This window comes from Capsicum annuum, chromosome 8 (genome assembly GCF_002878395.1).
Source record: "Capsicum annuum cultivar UCD-10X-F1 chromosome 8, UCD10Xv1.1, whole genome shotgun sequence".
Taxonomy (NCBI): domain Eukaryota; kingdom Viridiplantae; phylum Streptophyta; class Magnoliopsida; order Solanales; family Solanaceae; genus Capsicum; species Capsicum annuum.
In genome coordinates, this window is record NC_061118.1 from 147,172,996 (window position 1) to 147,192,220 (window position 19,225).

At 29.7% G+C, this 19,225-nt stretch overlaps 2 protein-coding genes across 4 annotated transcripts; both read right to left on the reverse strand.

Moving 5' to 3' along the window:
• Positions 1–11,622: 11,622 nt before the first annotated feature.
• LOC107879759 (non-specific lipid-transfer protein 1) lies at positions 11,623–15,856 on the reverse strand. Of its 3 annotated transcripts, none has more exons than XM_047394511.1 (2): positions 15,413–15,831; positions 11,623–11,883 (listed from the first exon to the last, which is right to left on the reverse strand). In XM_047394511.1, exons 1-2 carry the CDS (start codon positions 15,781–15,783, stop codon positions 11,841–11,843), a joined length of 414 nt encoding a protein of 137 aa, XP_047250467.1. In that variant the 5' UTR covers positions 15,784–15,831; the 3' UTR covers positions 11,623–11,840. The 3 variants fall into 3 exon arrangements, with proteins under 3 accessions (XP_047250467.1, XP_016582186.2, XP_016582189.1); XM_016726700.2 differs by lacking the exon at positions 15,413–15,831 and adding an exon at positions 11,992–12,381; XM_016726703.2 differs by lacking the exon at positions 11,623–11,883 and adding an exon at positions 14,923–15,298 and having other exon boundaries at positions 15,413–15,856.
• A 2,640-nt stretch (positions 15,857–18,496) lies between these two features.
• LOC107879760 (non-specific lipid-transfer protein) lies at positions 18,497–19,225 on the reverse strand. Its single transcript, XM_016726705.2, has 2 exons — positions 18,819–19,225; positions 18,497–18,712 (listed from the first exon to the last, which is right to left on the reverse strand). The coding sequence occupies exons 1-2, from the start codon at positions 19,172–19,174 to the stop codon at positions 18,697–18,699; spliced, it is 372 nt and encodes a 123-aa protein (XP_016582191.1). The 5' UTR covers positions 19,175–19,225; the 3' UTR covers positions 18,497–18,696.

Sequence of the window (19,225 nt, forward strand, 5' to 3'; positions counted from 1 at the left end):
AAGAAGGACCTTTTGGCTTTTATTTAGTCCTCCATTACGACAAAGTTTATGAAGAAACGGAAAGTAAACAAAAAACAAGTGTCAGAAAAAAAAAATTCTAATTATATATTTTCCTAATAAAGGAGCTTCCATTTTTATTTTTTTTCCGCATTGAAGTCCGACTAATCTAAATTCAAATTTTTTTTCATACTCAAAGCTTGAACCTGAGACCTCTGCTTAAGGGAGGAACAACCTCATCCACTGCACCACTAGGGACGGCTCTACCTAGTTAAAAAAAGAACCCGAAATCAAAATATGTCCTACAATTAAAAAAAGTACCAATCTATGCCATATAAAAGAAAAGACATCAAAATAGGCTTTGTGCACTTAATAAGTGCATAATACCTTTACAATTTAACAACAAACTTTTGGACGGTGTTAAAAAAGGTCAAACTTAGATTGTGTACTAAATAAGTGCACTATTCATTTTTTTATGAATTGTGCACTAAATAAGTGCACAATTTTTATTCTTTTTTATGAATTATACACTTATTTAATGCATAATTCTCTTAAAAATAGATTGTGCACTTATTTAGTGCACAGTCCATAAAAAAATGAATTGTGCACTATGTAAGTACACAATCTATTTACATACTATTCTCACAGCAATTCATTTTTTAAGTCATTTATATTAGTTTAAGCTATTTAAAAAAGTGTACAATATATTATTTTTTGTTAACCAACATATACTCAGTGCCGATTCTACCTAATTAAAAAAAAAAGGCAACTGCCTAAGGCCCCCAACTTTGACGAGCCTCATTTTATTTTAGCAATAATATATCATAGTTTTAATTAAAAAAATATTAAATATTATTTGTAGAAAAAAATGCTTTTTATATAAAAGTAAAGAATTATTAGAAGAATTTTGATGTATTTAAAGTATGTCTTCATAAAAATTAAATGCATTAGTTATATTAACGAAAAAGATAATTAAAAGAATCATCTATAATATTTACAACTTAACATCTCAAAATTTAAAATATAGACTTTATTAACAAAAATAATTTTTCTTAAAAATTTAAGTCCTCTATTTGATTTTCGCCTTAGGCCACCGATGTACTTGAGCCACCCCTGCATATGCTAACGCGTGACTTCAATATGTGTCTTAAGCATATCAGTTTATCAAATGCCAATAGTGATATAAATTATTTTTTTTTTCCAAAAATTTCCTTCTGTTCAACTATCTCTAGTTGTAAGAAAAATTTGTGTAAGTAATATATACCCTCGAATAATGTTACTAATTAATTTTTTTAAGCATGTATAATTTAATTTTTTCATTTCTATACCATGTAGAAGTTTATCTAAACATGATTAAGCTTGTTTGAAATTTGTAGTTATTTAAAATTTTAGTATTGTCACAACAATGTGATTTGTACATTAAAATTAATATTTAGATATACAAAAGTTATAAGTAGTATATAAATAGATTGCCGTGAGGATAGTATATAAATAGATTGTGCACTTATTTAGTGCACAATTTATTTTTGTATGGATTGTACACTAAATAAGTGCACAATCTATTTTTAAAAAAATTGTGCACTAAATAAGTGCACAATTCATAAAAAATTGAATTATACACTAAATAAGTGCACAATCCATAAAAAATGGATTGTGCACTTATTTAGTGCACAATCTAAGTTTGATCTTTTGTAACACCTTCCAAAGTTTTGCCGTTAAATTGTAAAGGTATTGTGCACTTATTAAGTGCACAAAGCCTATTTTGGTGTCTTCTTTTTATGGCATAGATTGGTACTTTTTTTTAGTTGTAGGGCATATTTTGGTTGCGGGTTCTTAATAATAGGTAACCGCCTAAGGCCCCCAAATTTAAGGGGTCTTATTTCTTTTAGCAATAATAAATTATAGCCTTTTATTAAAAAATTATTAAATATTATTTATAGCAAAAAGAAACTTCTTATATAAAAGTAAAAAATTATTAGAAGAATTTTGATATATTTAAAGTATGTCTCAATAAAAATTAGATGCATCAATTATATTAACTAAAAAAATTATATTATATAGAAGAGTGAGTTGGAGAGCGACGAAGGGTATATTTGTCATTTCACATTTAAATGGTACAACCATTAGTCAATAGTCATATCAATTATGAACTCCATTAGCCACTTTTTTTTCTAGGTTATTTGTCTATATTTTCTAAGTGGATCCTTTATGTGGCTAACAACATTTTTACTTACAAGTAGGGGTGTGCATCGGTCGGTTCGGTTTGATTTTATATATTATCGGTTCGATTTATTGATTTTCGATTTTTAAATATGCTAAACCAATAACCAAACCAATAAGATATTTTTTATCGGTTTTTGGTTTATCGATTTTAGTCCTTAACGGTTCGATTTTCGGTTTAACCGATAAGAAAGTACTCATAAAATAGAAATAGTAGTAACTAACATGAAAAAAAATTGAATCTTAGTTGCAACCAAAAATCCTACATAATGTGTTTTAATTTAAAAGAATCTTCAAGTTTGAACTAAATGTTGTTAGGAGAAATTAAGAGTTTGTATGATTGAAATAATAGGTTTGTTAATTGGTAGAAATTAAAGAGAAATTAAGAGAACTATATAATAAGTCTCACACAGTAATTAAAGAAAAAATCACACCGAACCAATAACCCAGTAATTTTTTTTTATAAAACTATTAACAAACCGTTAACCCAATAACCCAATAACAATAAACCAATAAAAATTTTATCGGTTCAGTTTATCGGTCGGTTCGATTTTTGCACACCATTACTTACAAGTTTCAACTTATTTAATCACATTATTTACAAAGTAATATTTTAAGTAAATATAAATATCAGTGTAAAGAACTTTTACTATATTATATAAATATATTTATATGTAAGCTTTCATAAAAATTGAGATTTGTAATCTTCAAAATAAGATATATTATACTTCACGTTCATTTCTTTTTATTTGCACCATTTGAGTTGTGCTTATATTTCTCAACATTTGGTTCTTTATTTTTCAAGAATAGTTTGAACAAAATCTTTTTATAATGCCCTTGTTCAATAAATGTAATCATCATTGGTTTGGAAAGAGATATAAAATTTAATTAGGGGTATATTAGTGAAATTGCTTTTAATTTTATAGGAATAAGAGACTAAAATGTGTGTCTAACCCAAAGAGAGCAAATAAAAAGGAATAAAGAGAGTGCGATATGACAGATAAATTAACCCGCATGTAAAATAACTTTAAACTAACATTAAGTAACATATATTTTTTTTAATACCTTTAATAAAAAATTTAACTCCACCAATATTATCTTAATTTGATTTGTGCTCTATTGTATTATAGATAATTTTCAACCATCAATAACGTATCTATTTCATATTATGTTATTATGAAAATGAATATTTGATATATTTATATGGATAAGAACAATCTCTTATCTCCTTAATATAAACACATTATTTGCTTTTATTTATATAGTATATTAGGTAAAAATATCATATTATAAGAAAATATTGCACGTAAGATTTTTTTTTAAAATGTTAATATACTGAAACTTATAATTTTAATTTACCCGCATGTATAATTTTCAAATAAAATTGAAAAATAAAAATATTAAAATTAGTTACTTAATTCAAGAATATGTGTTTAACCTGGTGTTAAAATAAGCATTGAAACATATTATATTTTAAGTTTAATTAGGACAATTTAAATAAGTTGTAAGCTAGATATTATTTGATTTTATAAAAATTAAAACAGTTTTTTTAAAGTGTTATTTCTATTATCATTTTCTATCATATTTAGTTAAAAATATTAATTTAATTTTTTTTGATAAAATAACTAAATACTGATAAATATATTTAAAACTGTAGTATTTACGGGCCCATCATTATCTAGTTATTAATAGAATGGTCTATAATATTTATAACTTTGCATCTCAAAATTTAAAATATAAACTTTATTAACAAAAATATTTTTTCTTAAAAATTTAAAGCCTCTATTTAATTCTCGCTTTAGGCCACCAATGTGCTTGAGCCACCCCTGTGCACCACATCCTTTGGTGATAGCTTCCATGCTGACAAAAGTAGTCTAAGTTCGACGGATCTAATTATTAGACTATTAGTTTAGTAAAATAAAATAGTGAAATACTGAGAAACTATTATAAAACAAGAAAGAATAAAGAAGAAGAGTAGAGAGAAAAGAGAGAGTAATTCTTATTTCTTCTTTTGAGAAATGATTTACAATGAAGGAAACCCTTCTATTTATAGGGAAAATTTGCCCTAGTTTCACACTAAAAGATAAATACATCAAATTCTGATAGACATCAAATAGATCTTGATAGACATTCACTATATTTGATATACATCATAACACTCCCCTTGAATGTCTAACAATACGCATATAGGCTGCCTCATTACAAATCTTACAAGAAAAATCCAGTGGGACAAAACCTCGTAAGGAAAAAAGAGTACAGGGCGTATTAGCTTCCCCTAATAAGAACTTCCTTGAACCTTTACATTCCGATCTTGTGCACCATCTTCTTGAAAGTTGCAGTTGAAAAAGACTTGGTGAATAAGTCAGCCACATTGTCACTTGAACGAATCTGTTGTACATCAATATCACCATTCTTTTGGAGCTCATGTGTATAGAAGAGCTTTAGCGAAATGTGCTTTATTCTATCTCCTTTTATGAATCCTCTTTTAAGTTGTGCTATGCATGTTGCATTATCTTCATATAAAATCGTAGGTACTTTGTCACATTTCAAGACACATTTTTCTCGAATGAGATGTATTATGGACCTCAACTATGCACACTCTCAGCTTGCTTCATGAATAGCTATAATCTCAGCATGATTAGATGAAGTGGCTACGATAAACTGCTTTGTTTATCTCCAAGATATGGTAGTACCCCCACATATGAATATATAGCCTGTTTAAGATCGAGCTTTATGCGGGTCAGATAAGTACCCAGCATCAACATAACCAACAAGATCGGAACTGCAATCTTTAGACTAAAATAAGTCCATATCGGTAGTCCCTTTTAGATATCGTAATATGTGTTTGATCCCATTCCAATGTCTCCTAGTAAAAGAAGACCTATACCTTGCAAGCAAATTTACTAAAAAGGCAATATCAGGTCTTGTATTATTTGCAAGATACATTAGTGCACCAATTGCACTAAGATATGGTATTTCAGGACCAAGGAGTTCCTCATTCTTTTCTTGAGGTCGGAATAGATCTTTATTCACATCAAGTGGTCGAATAACCATCGGAGTACTTAATAGATATGCTCCATCCACATAGAATCGTTTCAACACCTTTTCTGTGTAGGCAGATTGATGGACAAAGATACCGTTTGTCAAATGCTCAATTTACAAACCAAGGCAAAACTTTGTCTTTCCTAGATGTTTCATCTCAAATTCTTTCTTTAGGTAATTAATTGCCTTTTAAAGCTCTATTGGTATTCCAATAAGGTTTATGTCATCGACATAGATAGCAAGTATAACAAACTCCGATGTTGTTTTCTTTATGAAAACACATGGGCAAATTTCATCATTCGTATAACCTTCTTTAGATAAATATTCACTAAGACGGTTATACCACATGCGTCCAGATTGCTTTAAACCATACAATTATCTTTTCAATCTAATGGAATGCATTTTCTGAGGCTTTGAACTATATGCTTTCGGCATTTTAAATCCTTCGAAAATCTTCATGTACATCTCATTATCAAGTGATCCATATAGATAGGCTGTTACCACATCCATCAAATACATTTCAAGTCTCTTATGGATAATGAAACTAATAAGATAACGCAATGTTATTGCGTCCATAACTGGTGAATGTGTCTCATCATAATCGACATCAGGCCATTGTGAAAATTCTTGTGCAATAAGGCGTGCTTTATACCTTTGTATTTTATTTTTCTCATTTCTTTTTCACACAAATACCCATTTATAGGAAACAGGCTTAACACCATTAGGTGTTTGAGTTATAGGTCCAAAAACTTCACGTTTGGCAAGTGAATTCAATTTAGATTGAATTGTTTCTTGCCATTTTGGCCAGTCATTTCTTTATTGACATTCTATGACAGATCGAGTTTCAAGATCATCGCTATCTTGCATGATTTTCGTTGCAACATTGTATGCAAAGACATGATCCACTACTATTTCAGATCGATTCAAATTAGTTTCAACATCACTTGAATTTATAGATATTTCTTCATTTTCTTGAGTTTCAGGCTTATTGATCCCTTCAGGGGTATCAATATTGCTCAAATCTTGAGTTTTCATATAAGGATCTTTCGTAGTGTCATCTTGATCATTTATTTTTTTTTCTAGGATTTTGATCCTCAGAACCTAATGATCTGCCACGCTTCAAGTGTGCTTTAGATTCATTAGCTATGACACTAGTGGATGGTCCTTTAGAGACATCAATTCAAATTGGGACATTCTCTGTAGGAATATGTGATTTAGTGATCCTTTCAAATTTGTAAATGCGTCCAACATTTGATTTGCAATTCTCTTCAGATGAATAATCTTTTGTACTTCTTGCTCACAACTAGAAGCACGTGGATCAAGATGAGATAGTGATGAATTTTTCCACAAAATTTCTCTTTTGATGTCACTATCTTCTCCCCCTAATTTTGGAAAAACTATCTCATCAAACCGATAATCTGCAAATCGAGCAGTGAACATATCTCTCGTTAATGGTTCAAGATAACGAATAATAGAGGGTGATTCAAACCCAACATAAATTCCTAACCTTCTTTGGGGGCCATCTTTGTGCGATTTAGTGGTGCTATAGGCACATAAACACTGCACCCAAAAATTCTCAAATGAGATATATTAGACTCTTGACCCAAAACCAATTACAACTGAAAAAATTTATGATAATTTGTCGGTCTAAGACGAACAAGTGTTACAACATACAAAATTGCATGACCCCAAACAAAAGTGGGCAACTTAGTTCTCATAAGCAATGGTCTTGCTATCAATTGCAGACGTTTAATTAATGACTCAGCAAGGCTATTTTGAGTGTGAACATGGGGGTACGGGATGTTCCACTCTTATCCCAATCGATAAGCAATAGTCATTAAATGCTTGGGATGAAAATTCTGAAGCATTATCAAGGCGAATAGACTTAATTTGATTATCGGAAAATTGTGCCCGTAATCGTATTATTTGTGCCAATAATTTTGCAAATGCCAAGTTACGAGATGACAAAAGGCACACATGAGACCATCTAGATGAAGCATCTATTAGGACCATAAAGTATCTAAATGACCCACTAGGTGGGTGAATGGGTCCACAAATATCCTCATGTATGCGTTCCAAGAACGCGGGGACTCAATTCCAACTTTTGTTGGCGATGGCCTCATAATCAGCTTGCCTTGATAACAAGCATTGCATGAAAATTCACCATTTAAAAAAACCTTCAAGTTCTTTAATGGATGCCCATTTGAATTTTCTATGATTCGTCTCATCATTATTGATCCTGGACATGCCAAAGTACGAAAATATTGGAATCAGTAAACTTCCGGTTTACTATAGAATGTGTCTCCATTGCACAAATCTTTGTCTAATACAGGCCAGAAGATAAAGCAGGAAACTTTTCAACAACACATGTCTGCCCAGAGACATTCTTGGTGATACCAAGATATTCAAGATTCATCTCATCAATTGTCTTGATATGATAACCATTTTCACGGATATCTTTAAAACTAATCAAGTTTCTCCGAGACTTAGGAGAAAACATGACATTATTTATGATGAATTTAGTTCCCTTGGGCAAGATTATAATGATTTTTCCGAAGCCTTCAATCAAATTAGTACTACCGAAAATTGTAGTAACATTAATCTTGCCCATGTTTAGATGAGAGAAATATTTCTTGTCTTTGAATATCGTATGTGTAGTGCCGGAATCAATCAAATAAACATCTTCTTGAAAATTATTCATATCTTAGCCTTAACCTTCAAATTTGAGCCTTAACCTTCAAATTTGAGACGGTAGAGTCTCGTGCTGATAACGTGTTATAAAACAAGAAAGAATAAAGAAGAAGAGTAGAGAGAAAAGAGAGTAATTCTTATTTCTTCTCTTGAGGGATGATTTACAATAAAGGAAGTCATTCTATTTATAGAGGAAATTTGCTCCTAGTTTCACACTAAAAGACAAATGCATCACCTCCTCATAGTCATCAAATAGATCTTGATAGACATTCACTATAATTGATATATATCATAACAGAAACTAAAGAGTGATTAGAGCAGTAATAATAATTAATATCTGTCGATTAAAATAATTAATTTATGGAAGGAGTGGTCAATATATTCGATGTTGACAACCAAATTCCATGAAGTCACAGTAAGTATTCTTTTGTAATATATGCTTTACGCGGTTGACGTAACTTATTTCACAATTCATGCACGTGTGTAAATGAAATATTTATGGCTAATTCGTACAATTTGAATATAGAAAAAAAAAGGTCTGAAAGATTTAGATATGTCATATGTAAGAATGAAAATGTAATAAAAGGCTAGAAAATTATTTCTTCCTTAATTAAAAGACGTTAGTAGATCGAATGGTGTATTTAAAAAGAGCTTATCCTCCACCTAATTCGTCCTATCAAGTTGTCATCTTATGCTTGTTTTCGAATGATACCTTAAATAACAAATTGATTAAGTACAACTATCTTTATCCATGGAATTCTAAAAAATATTATTACTATGAAAAAGGTTTTTTTTTTTTCAAAAAAAAAAAGAGAATTGGAAGAAGACAACTCAAGAATAAAACCAAGAACCACTAATTAGTAATTACCATACCTGGCTGGCCGAACATGGGAGAAACAATACTCATGAGGACTACGATATGATAGAAGTTAATTCCAGAAAATTATTTTCAATGTCTAGTCATTAAAAATATTGTTTTTATTTTTTAATTATAAGGTGGAAAATGAATTTTCACTAACGGCAAAAGTTATTTCCTTGTAACAATTTTTAACTTTTAAATTCACATTATTCGTTCCAAGTATTACTTAGACATTATTATAACTTTTTTTTTCAAAGATTTCAGCCGAACACTCTCCAATTTGTTAACGTTATTATTCAACCTTTCGTCTGGCAAATATTTTCAATTAAATTATTAACTCATGAGCCTAACACACACACAAAAAAAAAAAAGAAGAAGAAGAAGAAGAAAAGAAAATATATATTTTTATGAAAAATGACTTCTATATATCAAACACTCCAAATGAAATAAGAATGTACATACCCCAAACAAAAAGAGATGGAAAGGATATCAAAGAAACAAAATACGACGTTCTTTAAAGTCTAAACTATGTGGCCAAGTCCTATGATATAATGATATTAATGGATCTACCAAAATATATAGTATTGGTTCGATTGTCATTACTCATCATTTCCCTTTCATTTTAATCATCATGAACTGAACAATACTGCATATTATCACCGATCGATTAGTGTTGATGTGAAGAGTATTATACTGTGCCGCCTCCTCCCAAACTGCCTCCCTCCACATGATTTTGCTATTTGCATTTTGTTTGTTCTATTTATTTATAATAAAGAAAAATTGATAATGTAATCTTTTGTTAAGATTATAATTAAATAATAAGAATGCATTTTTTTCTAACCGCTTAAACTTTTAAATGAAATAGTCACATACTTTAACAGGATCTCAGAGCGGACAAAGGTTTTAAGATCAAATCTCATTTCCATCCATTATAAAATATAAATAAAAATTTCATTTTGATTTGCTAATGCTCTCCAATCTATATATAATATAAAGGAAGATCACAGAGGAGGTGATGTGGCACCCTCTATGAACTTCATTTATATTTATCTTTTTTCTCAATTTTTTAAAAAGATTTTCTCATTTTAATACAATATATTTATTTTATCTTCTTTTCTTTCTCATGTTCAATGCAATTGTTGCATGAGCAAATACCACAATAACTATCATTTATTATTAATCAATCGTTTCATGTTCCTTAACTGTGTAAAAATAAGAATTTACAACTTTTGAAGTCTAAATATTTATTTTGCAACTCTTCTCCTCAATTGTGATTAACCTAATGTAGAAAAAGTTCCATTTCTTTCTTCTTTCAGTTCTATAGATTCTTTCTTTATCCTCTATTTAATATTTATCTTTTGAAATTTCAAGAATATAATTCAGTTTTTACTCCAAATGCTCAGATAAATTAATTCGAGGAACGAAAGAAAGAAAGACACAACAAAGTACAGGTAAAAACTTAATTTTTTTGTCACAATTATATCCTTTTTTTTAGATGTTCAAAATAGTGATAATAAAAATTTATTTGTATCTAAACGTTGATTGGAATAAATTTTATCCTCTCAAGTGTATATTATTACTTTGAAATAGCAAATGACTTCGGAGAACATATCGATATAAAGTTAGGCAATAGAGAAAATTAACGGAGTTATATTTTCTCATATATTGTTTGTTCTATTTTGGAAATGTGTAAATTATAAAAGAATTCATAATATGAATATCTGTATTAAATACAATTTAATGTTCATAGGATATATGGTAATTACTTTTGAGAAAAAGTTATGATTATTTTTGTAAGTTGACATGTTGTTCTATACAGGTGCTCTGATTGTCGATGCATGTATAGAGGAGACTTGGAAGGGATTTTTGTAAGAGCATCTTGTCATTTGAGTTTTTTCACCAATCACCAAAAATAACCAAAAAAATATTTTATTTTTCATATGTTTCATCTTTATTTTATATTTTATATATGATTTTTTTTTTTGTAACTTTCTAATTTCTACTGATTCAAAATAATAAAACTTATAACTTTGTTGGAAGTAATTATTTTTTTTTATCCTTTTTTTGTCCTTTAATATACTTAAAATGTGTAGATATATTTTTTTGCATGAATTTTTCATTACAAATCCTTCTGCGTAAGCTTCAAAGAATATTAAAAAATCTAAATAATAATGTTTTGAGTCTCGTTAGTTTCTCATCTTTATTATAATCTTTGGTTAAGAATTTTATTTTCTTATTTTTTTTTAAGATAATGTTTCCTACTTCTCTATTTTTATTGTAAAATAGTAATAAAGATGTCGATTAATTATCCATTCATATTCTTTAATGTAAAATTTAATGATCTTTATTTTTATTACTTAAATAATTAATTGTAATATTCATGACATTATTTTGGTATGCCATATCATAGTCCTATTAACAAAGACATTTAAAGATTTTGCACAAATGACGTATCAGTCTTTTAAGTTACTTCTATTATGTTTTTGGTGCTTATTATATTCATGCTTTAGTTTGACTTGCAGAATAAGATGAAAGTTATTGAATGGTGATCGGCTTATGGAAGCGAATAATGTCGACAAGAGCTCGAACGATTGTGCATTTATTTCATTTTTTTTCTTTTATCTTTTAATGACTAAGGTCATTAGAATGACGTTGCATTATTTATCTTTTTATATGTTCTCCATATGATTTCTCTTTATTTTGTATGTTATATGAATTCCTAATTATAGTAAGTATATAATTTTTTTTGGTTCAAAATAGTCACTTATGACCTTATTGAAAGTCTGTTGATTGCATAATGATGCTTTACGACCTCTTATAACCGCACGAAGTGCGGACAATTTCATTAGTAAATCAATAAACTCGATGTGGTCCAGAGCTAGATCCAAATTACAAATTATATATTCAATAATAACATTCAACCGTGCGCAAACGGTTTACACATTACAATGGATCAAACTTTATTTAAGATCGTTATACGCTTGAATTCTAAGCTTTATTCATAATTTGGATGTTCCAACATCTTCCTAGCTTAGATCAGTACTACCCCTTCATCATCAGAAAACATAGAAATCCTGCATATATGTAATAAAAACAAAACGTCAGATGAAACAAGCAAGCAAATTAAATAATTGTCTGCTGGAGAATTTGATTATATAGTACAAATTAAATAAATCAGTTACTTGTTACAGTTGTAGGTTTTATCAGTAGGAGGCATGGTATAAGAAATGCCACACTTGTTAGGGAGTCCAGCTACGCGAGAGTGAATGTCTTCATTATCAAGAGTCCAGAATATTTTCTTAAAGCAGTAACAGAGAACAATTCTATCTACTCTTGATTTTGCAAGTTTGGATAGGATATCTACACCAGTACAACAAGCATCTGTTGGACTTGGACCATCACCTCCCTTCATAATGTATAGCAAGCATGGATCTAGCTTGAGAGCAGCTTCTATACAGGTCGAAGAAGGAGAATCACTCAACACATATTGGATTGAAAGACTACTTATTAGTAGGGCCAAAGAGAGAAACAAAATAGAACGAGCCATTACTAATACTTTTTGTTTTTGTGTGTGTACTGTGGGAAAATGACTGACTTATATAGAGAGGCTTTACCTCCTTTTCTTTTCCTTTCTTTCATTTCCCCAAGTTATTGCTTAGATCAATGACATGTGGCATAAATTATATTTAACAAGTTTAGATTTAATTAATGACTAAAACAAATTTCTAATTATAGTTTAGAAAATAAATATATTATATATTTAATTTTAAAATTCGTTGTAATCCCACAATCTTGACAACATATTATTTTATTTATAAAAATTTTAGAAAAATAAATCTCTTCCTTACTGTATATTTCCTTGCTTGGAGGGTAAGACGGGCCACACTTTAGTGTTAATGAGGAAATAAGTTGTTGCTACTTTATAACACGATAAATGATGAAAACACATTGGAGGAACATTATTGGGTTCTAAAATTGCAGAAAGGAATACTTGAATTAATTTGAAGACTAAATGGTTAACCAACTTGACATTAATTAGTATCACGTGTTGGAGCTGCTTGACGTTTTTTTTATCCATTCTCATTTCCTCACTTGCTACAATTATTTCAGACGGCTATTATGATATATCAATGAATTTTTTCGATTAAAAATATATAATGTTATGTCAATAAATATTTAATAATCAACACACGAATAACTGTTTAAATTAAGTGGAGTTAACAAAAATTAGCATTAAAAAGTATCAACTTGACTAAAATTTCTTAAAAAAATGTCATCTAAATTTCTCACAGCATCGAATTAAATAAAATAAAATAAAATAAATAGAAACCACATAAAATATTATAAAAATTTAATCTGATAAAATAATAATATACAAATATCCCACAGTTTTGCATCAATATCCTAACTTGGAGGGTATATTGACAAATTCGAAGAATTACAAACAAATGACTTCGTGATGAAGAATTGTAAGACGCGCCATACTTTGGTGTTAATGAGGAAATTAGTTGTTGCTACTTTATAACATGATAAATAATGAAAATAAATTGAAGGAACATTATTGGGTTCTAACATTACAAAAAGAAAAACTTAAATTAATTTGAGGACTACACGGTTAACACCCATTAAAATACATACATTGAGCTAGTCAACTAGTTATTAATTAGTGTCATGTGTTGGGGCTGCTTGACAACGTTCTTTTGATTCATTCGCATTCCCTCGCTCGTAGCAATTATTTCAGATGACTATTACGATATATCAATGAATCTTTCTGACTAAAAATATATAATATTATGTCAATGAATGTTTAATAATCAACATACGAGTAACTAGTTAAACAAAGTAAAGTCAACAAAAGTTAGCATTAAAAAACATAAATTTGACTAAAGGTCTCAATAAAATGTTATCTAAATTTTACTCAACATCAAATAAAATAAATAATCATCACATAAATAAAATAAACTAAAATACATAAAACATTATAAAAAAATTAATATAATAAAATAATAATATCAAAATATCTCATAGTTTTGCATCAATATCCTTGCTTGGAGAGTATATTGGCAAATTCAAAGGATCACAAGCAAATGACTTCATGATAAAGAACCGTAAGACGGGCCCTTTTTATTCTCAAGAATGAAATAAAGAAAATAGGATATAACTCATAAGAATGTAGTAAAAGAGATATCTTTTTAATTAGTGATAATAACACATATTTTTAAACATTCATAAACTTTTTTTTTATTTATACAAACCTCCCATTATTTTTTCTCCTTCTCTGTCCTTCACCCCCTCAGCTCCACTTCCCTCCTCCCCCTAACCACCTCCAATCCTCCACATCGTCGCCACTTTCAAACAACTAGCAGAAGTTTTACGAAAAGAAGCATATAAGAGAGGATCAATGTACAATTGAAATTAGGAGTTTAGCCCAATTTTGTAATTTTTATCTTAAACTTAGAGTAAATCATCTAGTGTCCAATTGAAGTATGGCCAAATTTGCTACGGCTCACTACAATTTCATAGGGATCCTATTATTCCTACTAAATTTTAGCGTATTTTTGTGATTTTTTTTAGCTGACGTGACACTTTTTGCCAACCTTTTTAGCCGACGTGTACCGCCTTTGACTGGATCCCATTTTATATAATAAAGGTATCACGTTAACACAAAAGGGTGACAAAAATACGCTAAAATTGAGGTCAAAGGAGTAATAGGACCCCTGTGAAGTTGGAGTGTGTCGTAGCAACTTTGGTCATAGTTCGAGGGAATACTGAATGTTTATATATCTCTTAAATTTCTAAATATTAAGTTTTGAACCCAGTAACTCAAATTCCATTGCACATTGTTACCACAAAATTTATGGTGGCAGATATGGAGTGATGTCAAACTTTTCATTATTCAGATATTCAATCTGAACGAAAACACTCAAAATAAATCCTATTTTAGCCTTTTGAAAAACTTTTAAAAAGAATATTTTTCGTTCGACATAACACACATACAAAACAAGTACACTAGACTAATATAGCAAAAAACAAAAACAAAAATCTACGTGTTTGGCCATGCTCTGCAATATATCAATAAACTCTATCTGTTCCAGAACTACTAAAAGCCAAGAGACACTAATCAAATTTATATTATTATACACATATATATTCAACATTCACCTATGCACAAACATTTGAAGTTAAGTTTACAAACGACAACGGGCCGATCTTGCTTTAAGATCGTTATAACTTTATTCATAATTTTAATGTTCTGGCCAGGGGCGGAGCCACCTTTAGCGAAGGGTAGTCAGATGCACACCCTTTGTAGGTAAATTATGTGGTGATTAGGAATTAAATGTTAATAATTATTGTGAGTGTATATTTAATTTTGTACACTCTTAATATAGTTCAGAATAAAAATTTATACATCCTTGTCAAATTTCTGGCTCCGTCACCGGTTCCGGCAGCTTAATCACTAGTACCCCTTCATCATCAGTCATAGGCATACTGCATATATAATAGAAACAAAACGTCAGATGAAACAAGCAAGCAATCAGATTTACTAAATTAAATAATTGACTGCTGGAAATTAAAATTTGAATAGTACAAAAAATCACTTACTTGTTACAGTTGTAGTTTTTATCAATAGGAGGCATGTTATAAGAAACACCACACTTGTTAGGAAGTTCAGCTACACGAGGGGGGATGTCTTTACTATCAAGATTAATGATCATCTTTTGTAAGCAGAGGCAGATAACAACTCTATCTCTTTTTGATTGTCCAAGTTTGGATACGTCACTTACACCAGTACAACAAGCTTCTGTTGGACCATCACCTTTTATAATGTATTGGAGGCATGGATCTAGCTTGATAGCAACTGTTATACAGGTCGAAACAGGATCATCGAGAGGAGCAGCACCCAACACATATTGGATTGAGAGACTACTTATTAGTAGAGCTAAAGAGAGAAACACAAGAAAATGATGAGCCATAGCTAATAATTTTGTGTTCTGTGTGTCTACTGTCTCCAGTTCTTGTGAAAAATGAGTGACATATATACATATATTATCCTATTTTTCAGCCTCTAATTAGCTACCCTACTTTTCAGCCTCTTATTAGCTATCTGTTATAACATTCAATTCTCATGAAGTACTACTGGAAATTTGGGGCCAAGCCATGAGATCTTTTCCATTTTTCTGGAAATTCTTTTAGCTCTCAAATACAACTCCAAGTTGATGTTTGGCTATGAAAATTTCAAATGCAACTTAAGAGTTTATTTGGAAAAATAAAGAAAACAAGAAAAGGTTGTTTTCACCTTTTTCCATCTTTCTTCCCTCACAAAAATTTTAAAATAACTCCAAATATGTTCATGGACAAACACAATTCCAACTCAAATTCCAACTTTAAAAATTTTAGCTTTCATGGTCAAACGGCCACTGAATTACGTATCTTTTTAGGTTATTGTTGATGATCATTGAACTTGATTTGTGAATTTAAGGTATTTGATCTTGACTTGTACTTGAATTCAAGAACTTTTGGCTTGTTCTTGTATCTTGTGATCTTGATTTTGAATCTTGATAAACTGTATTTGAATGTATTTGAATGTTTGAACTTTGTAAAGAAATTGTGGTGTTTGATGTACGAGCTCTCTCTTGTTTCTTATTACCCCTATTTTTTTATATATTTGTAAGCAGTGAAGAGTCAAAGGTGAAGATAACTTCTTTTGACCAATCGGATTTAAGTGACATAACGACATTTAATTAATCGGAACATGTCACTGGTACACATGACGCATTTTTATGAGTTTTGATTTCATTGGGCATATTGCGTCATTTTGAAATAAGGGATGACTTCTTCCCTTGACTGACATGCCACGTCATTTGCCATGCGACACCAAATTGGGCCTATAGAATAAGATGATACTTTGCACTTAGTAAAGTGAGCTCGTCATTTGTAACCCACATCAATGGACTAACCCAATAAAAATCAAACCTTAATTAAATTCATGTTTATTTTGAGTTAAATAATTAATTTAATTATATTAACTCACAATATTTATTTAAACTAATATATTTAAAATTTATGTAATCACAACAAAATATTTAATTTTCTCTTCACAAGATATTATGTATATCAGAACGAAGTAAAGCAAAAAAAATATATGCCGTGGTCTAGATTGAAATATATGTTACTACAATATAGTGATAGTTTTAGAGCCCTCCACACAAAATTTGCCGTCTAATTTTGATGTTTTTGAAACTTTTAACAGAATATAAAAAGTTATAGTTTTACTTAATTAATTGCTCTTTTTCAAAATCTTATACAATATGATTCTAAGTTATGAATATATTTTTTCTTTAAGCTGGAAAAGGAAGGAAAAATGAGGAGAGGATTACAGAGGCGAATGAAACCCTCACCAACAAGCTGAAAGTTCAGATAGTTAATCAACTGAGCTATTAAAATTTTTCAATAAATATCTTTTTCAAGCTTTAATAATAAAATTCCTGAGTTTTGGCTCAAAAATCATTCCAATTTTCAGATGTAAGAGCCGATCCATTTTATCTGATTGTTTCACTAAATCTCTTCCAGTCAACTTAATTTCATTTATAAAAAAAATAATAAAAAATTGAGAAAATGTCTCATTTTAATTGACAATTATAAAAAGAATTAGAAAATATTAAAAATCACATATTAACGACATTCAATATAAATTCAAGAGATATAAAGGCTCTAATCATATTTCTACTTAACAACAGATCGATCGACTTAAAGCACAATTCCTTGAGCTTGATTCGGAATGTATATTGAGTAAGTTTCAGTAACTTGAAGATCGCAACTTGTTGTAGTAGGGTAAATAATAAGTAAGTTGACTGAACTGTTGAATGAATAAATTTCATGGAAGGTCATTCAAGTATAGTATTTCAAACAATAGCTTTTTATATGAAGATTTCATATTCCAAGTGAAGGTTCATGTAAAATTAATTCAACACATATCATGAATTGAAGATACCCTATATACAGACGTGGTTGATCTTAAAGTAATCACACACTATAGCCAAGCTCCATATAATAGCCTATTCATTTTCTTCCATTTTAATGTTAATTTTAACAACAAAAACAAATGAAATGATAGTACTATTGAAGAGAAATGTGCAACAGTTCAGAAATTTGGTAAGCCACGCAAGTATAATTTCACGCAGATTAATTACTACATGACTGGTTGGACGAGTTCTAGAAATTAAATTACGTTATCATTTTTCATCTATATATTATTCACATTGAAACTGGATTTGTGAAGAAGTTTGTTGATGAGGTTGTAAATTAAACTAGACTTGTATATCTTCATTTTGCTACACAAGTTGATGCATGCATGTAGTTTGCACTTCTTGATAAGTAATTCGTATAAGAGTATTCAACATGATTTGTAGGGCATCTGCCCCCTCCCCCTCCCCCCCCCCCCCCATGATTTTGTTTATTTATTTATAATTAAGAGAAAAATGATATAATAATTGATTATACTTTTTTATTCTAATTGTTACTTAAACTTTTAGATGAGATGATCACATACTCGCAGATAAATGTTTTAGGATCAACTCTCACCTCCACCCAATATCAAATTAAAAAAGAAATTCCATGTGCTTCTCCCATTCTCTGGAATAAATCAACAGACTTGATCTGGTCCAGAACTACTAAAAGCAGAAGCACTAATCAAATTTAAATTATCATATATATATTCATTAACATTAATCAACCGTACTCAAATATTTGAAGTTAGGTTTACAAATTACAACGAATCGATCTTGCTTTACAATAACCACTTCTAATTAAATTTTATTAATCATAATTATATCGATCAATCCATGTTCCAGCAGCTTTCTAGATATCAATCACAACCCCTTTCATCATCAGTACATAGAAACCCTGCATGTAATAAAATTTTAAAAAAATTAGATAAAACAAGCAAGCATAGGCCGCAGTACCAAATAATTGGCTACATACATAAAATTTGAATACATAAATCACTTACTTGTTACAGTCGTAGTTTTTATCAATAGGAGGCATGTTGTAAGAAACGCCACACTTCTTAGGAAGTTCAGAAACACGAGAGGGAATGACCATATTTCCCAGATTAATAAGTACCGTTTTTAAACAGTTGCAGATAACAACTCTATCTCCTTTTGATTTTTGAAGTTTGTAAATGTTATTCACTCCTGTACAACAAGGTACTGTTGGACTGTTACCTCCCTTATTACCACTGTCATTTCTGATGTATGGGAGACATGGAGATAACTGAGATGTAACTGTTTGACAGGAAGGAGCACTCAAGACATATTGGATACTTATAAGTAGGATTAAACAGAGAGGCACAAGAAAATGAGCCATAGCTAACACTTTTTTTTTTTTTTTGGGTGTCTCTGTGTGTGTCCAGTTCTT

What these genes read in the sequence shown, in the direction of transcription:
- LOC107879760 (XM_016726705.2), bottom strand. Translation starts at nt 19,174, where the DNA reads ATGGCTCATTTTCTTGTGCCTCTCTGTTTAATCCTACTTATAAGTATC.
- LOC107879759 (XM_016726703.2), bottom strand. Translation starts at nt 15,783, where the DNA reads ATGGCTCATCATTTTCTTGTGTTTCTCTCTTTAGCTCTACTAATAAGT. An exon ending in AAAAACTACAACTGTAACAA is followed by an intron (nt 15,299 to 15,412) that starts GTAAGTGATTTT and finishes TTATATATGCAG; the next exon opens with TATGCCTATGACTGATGATG.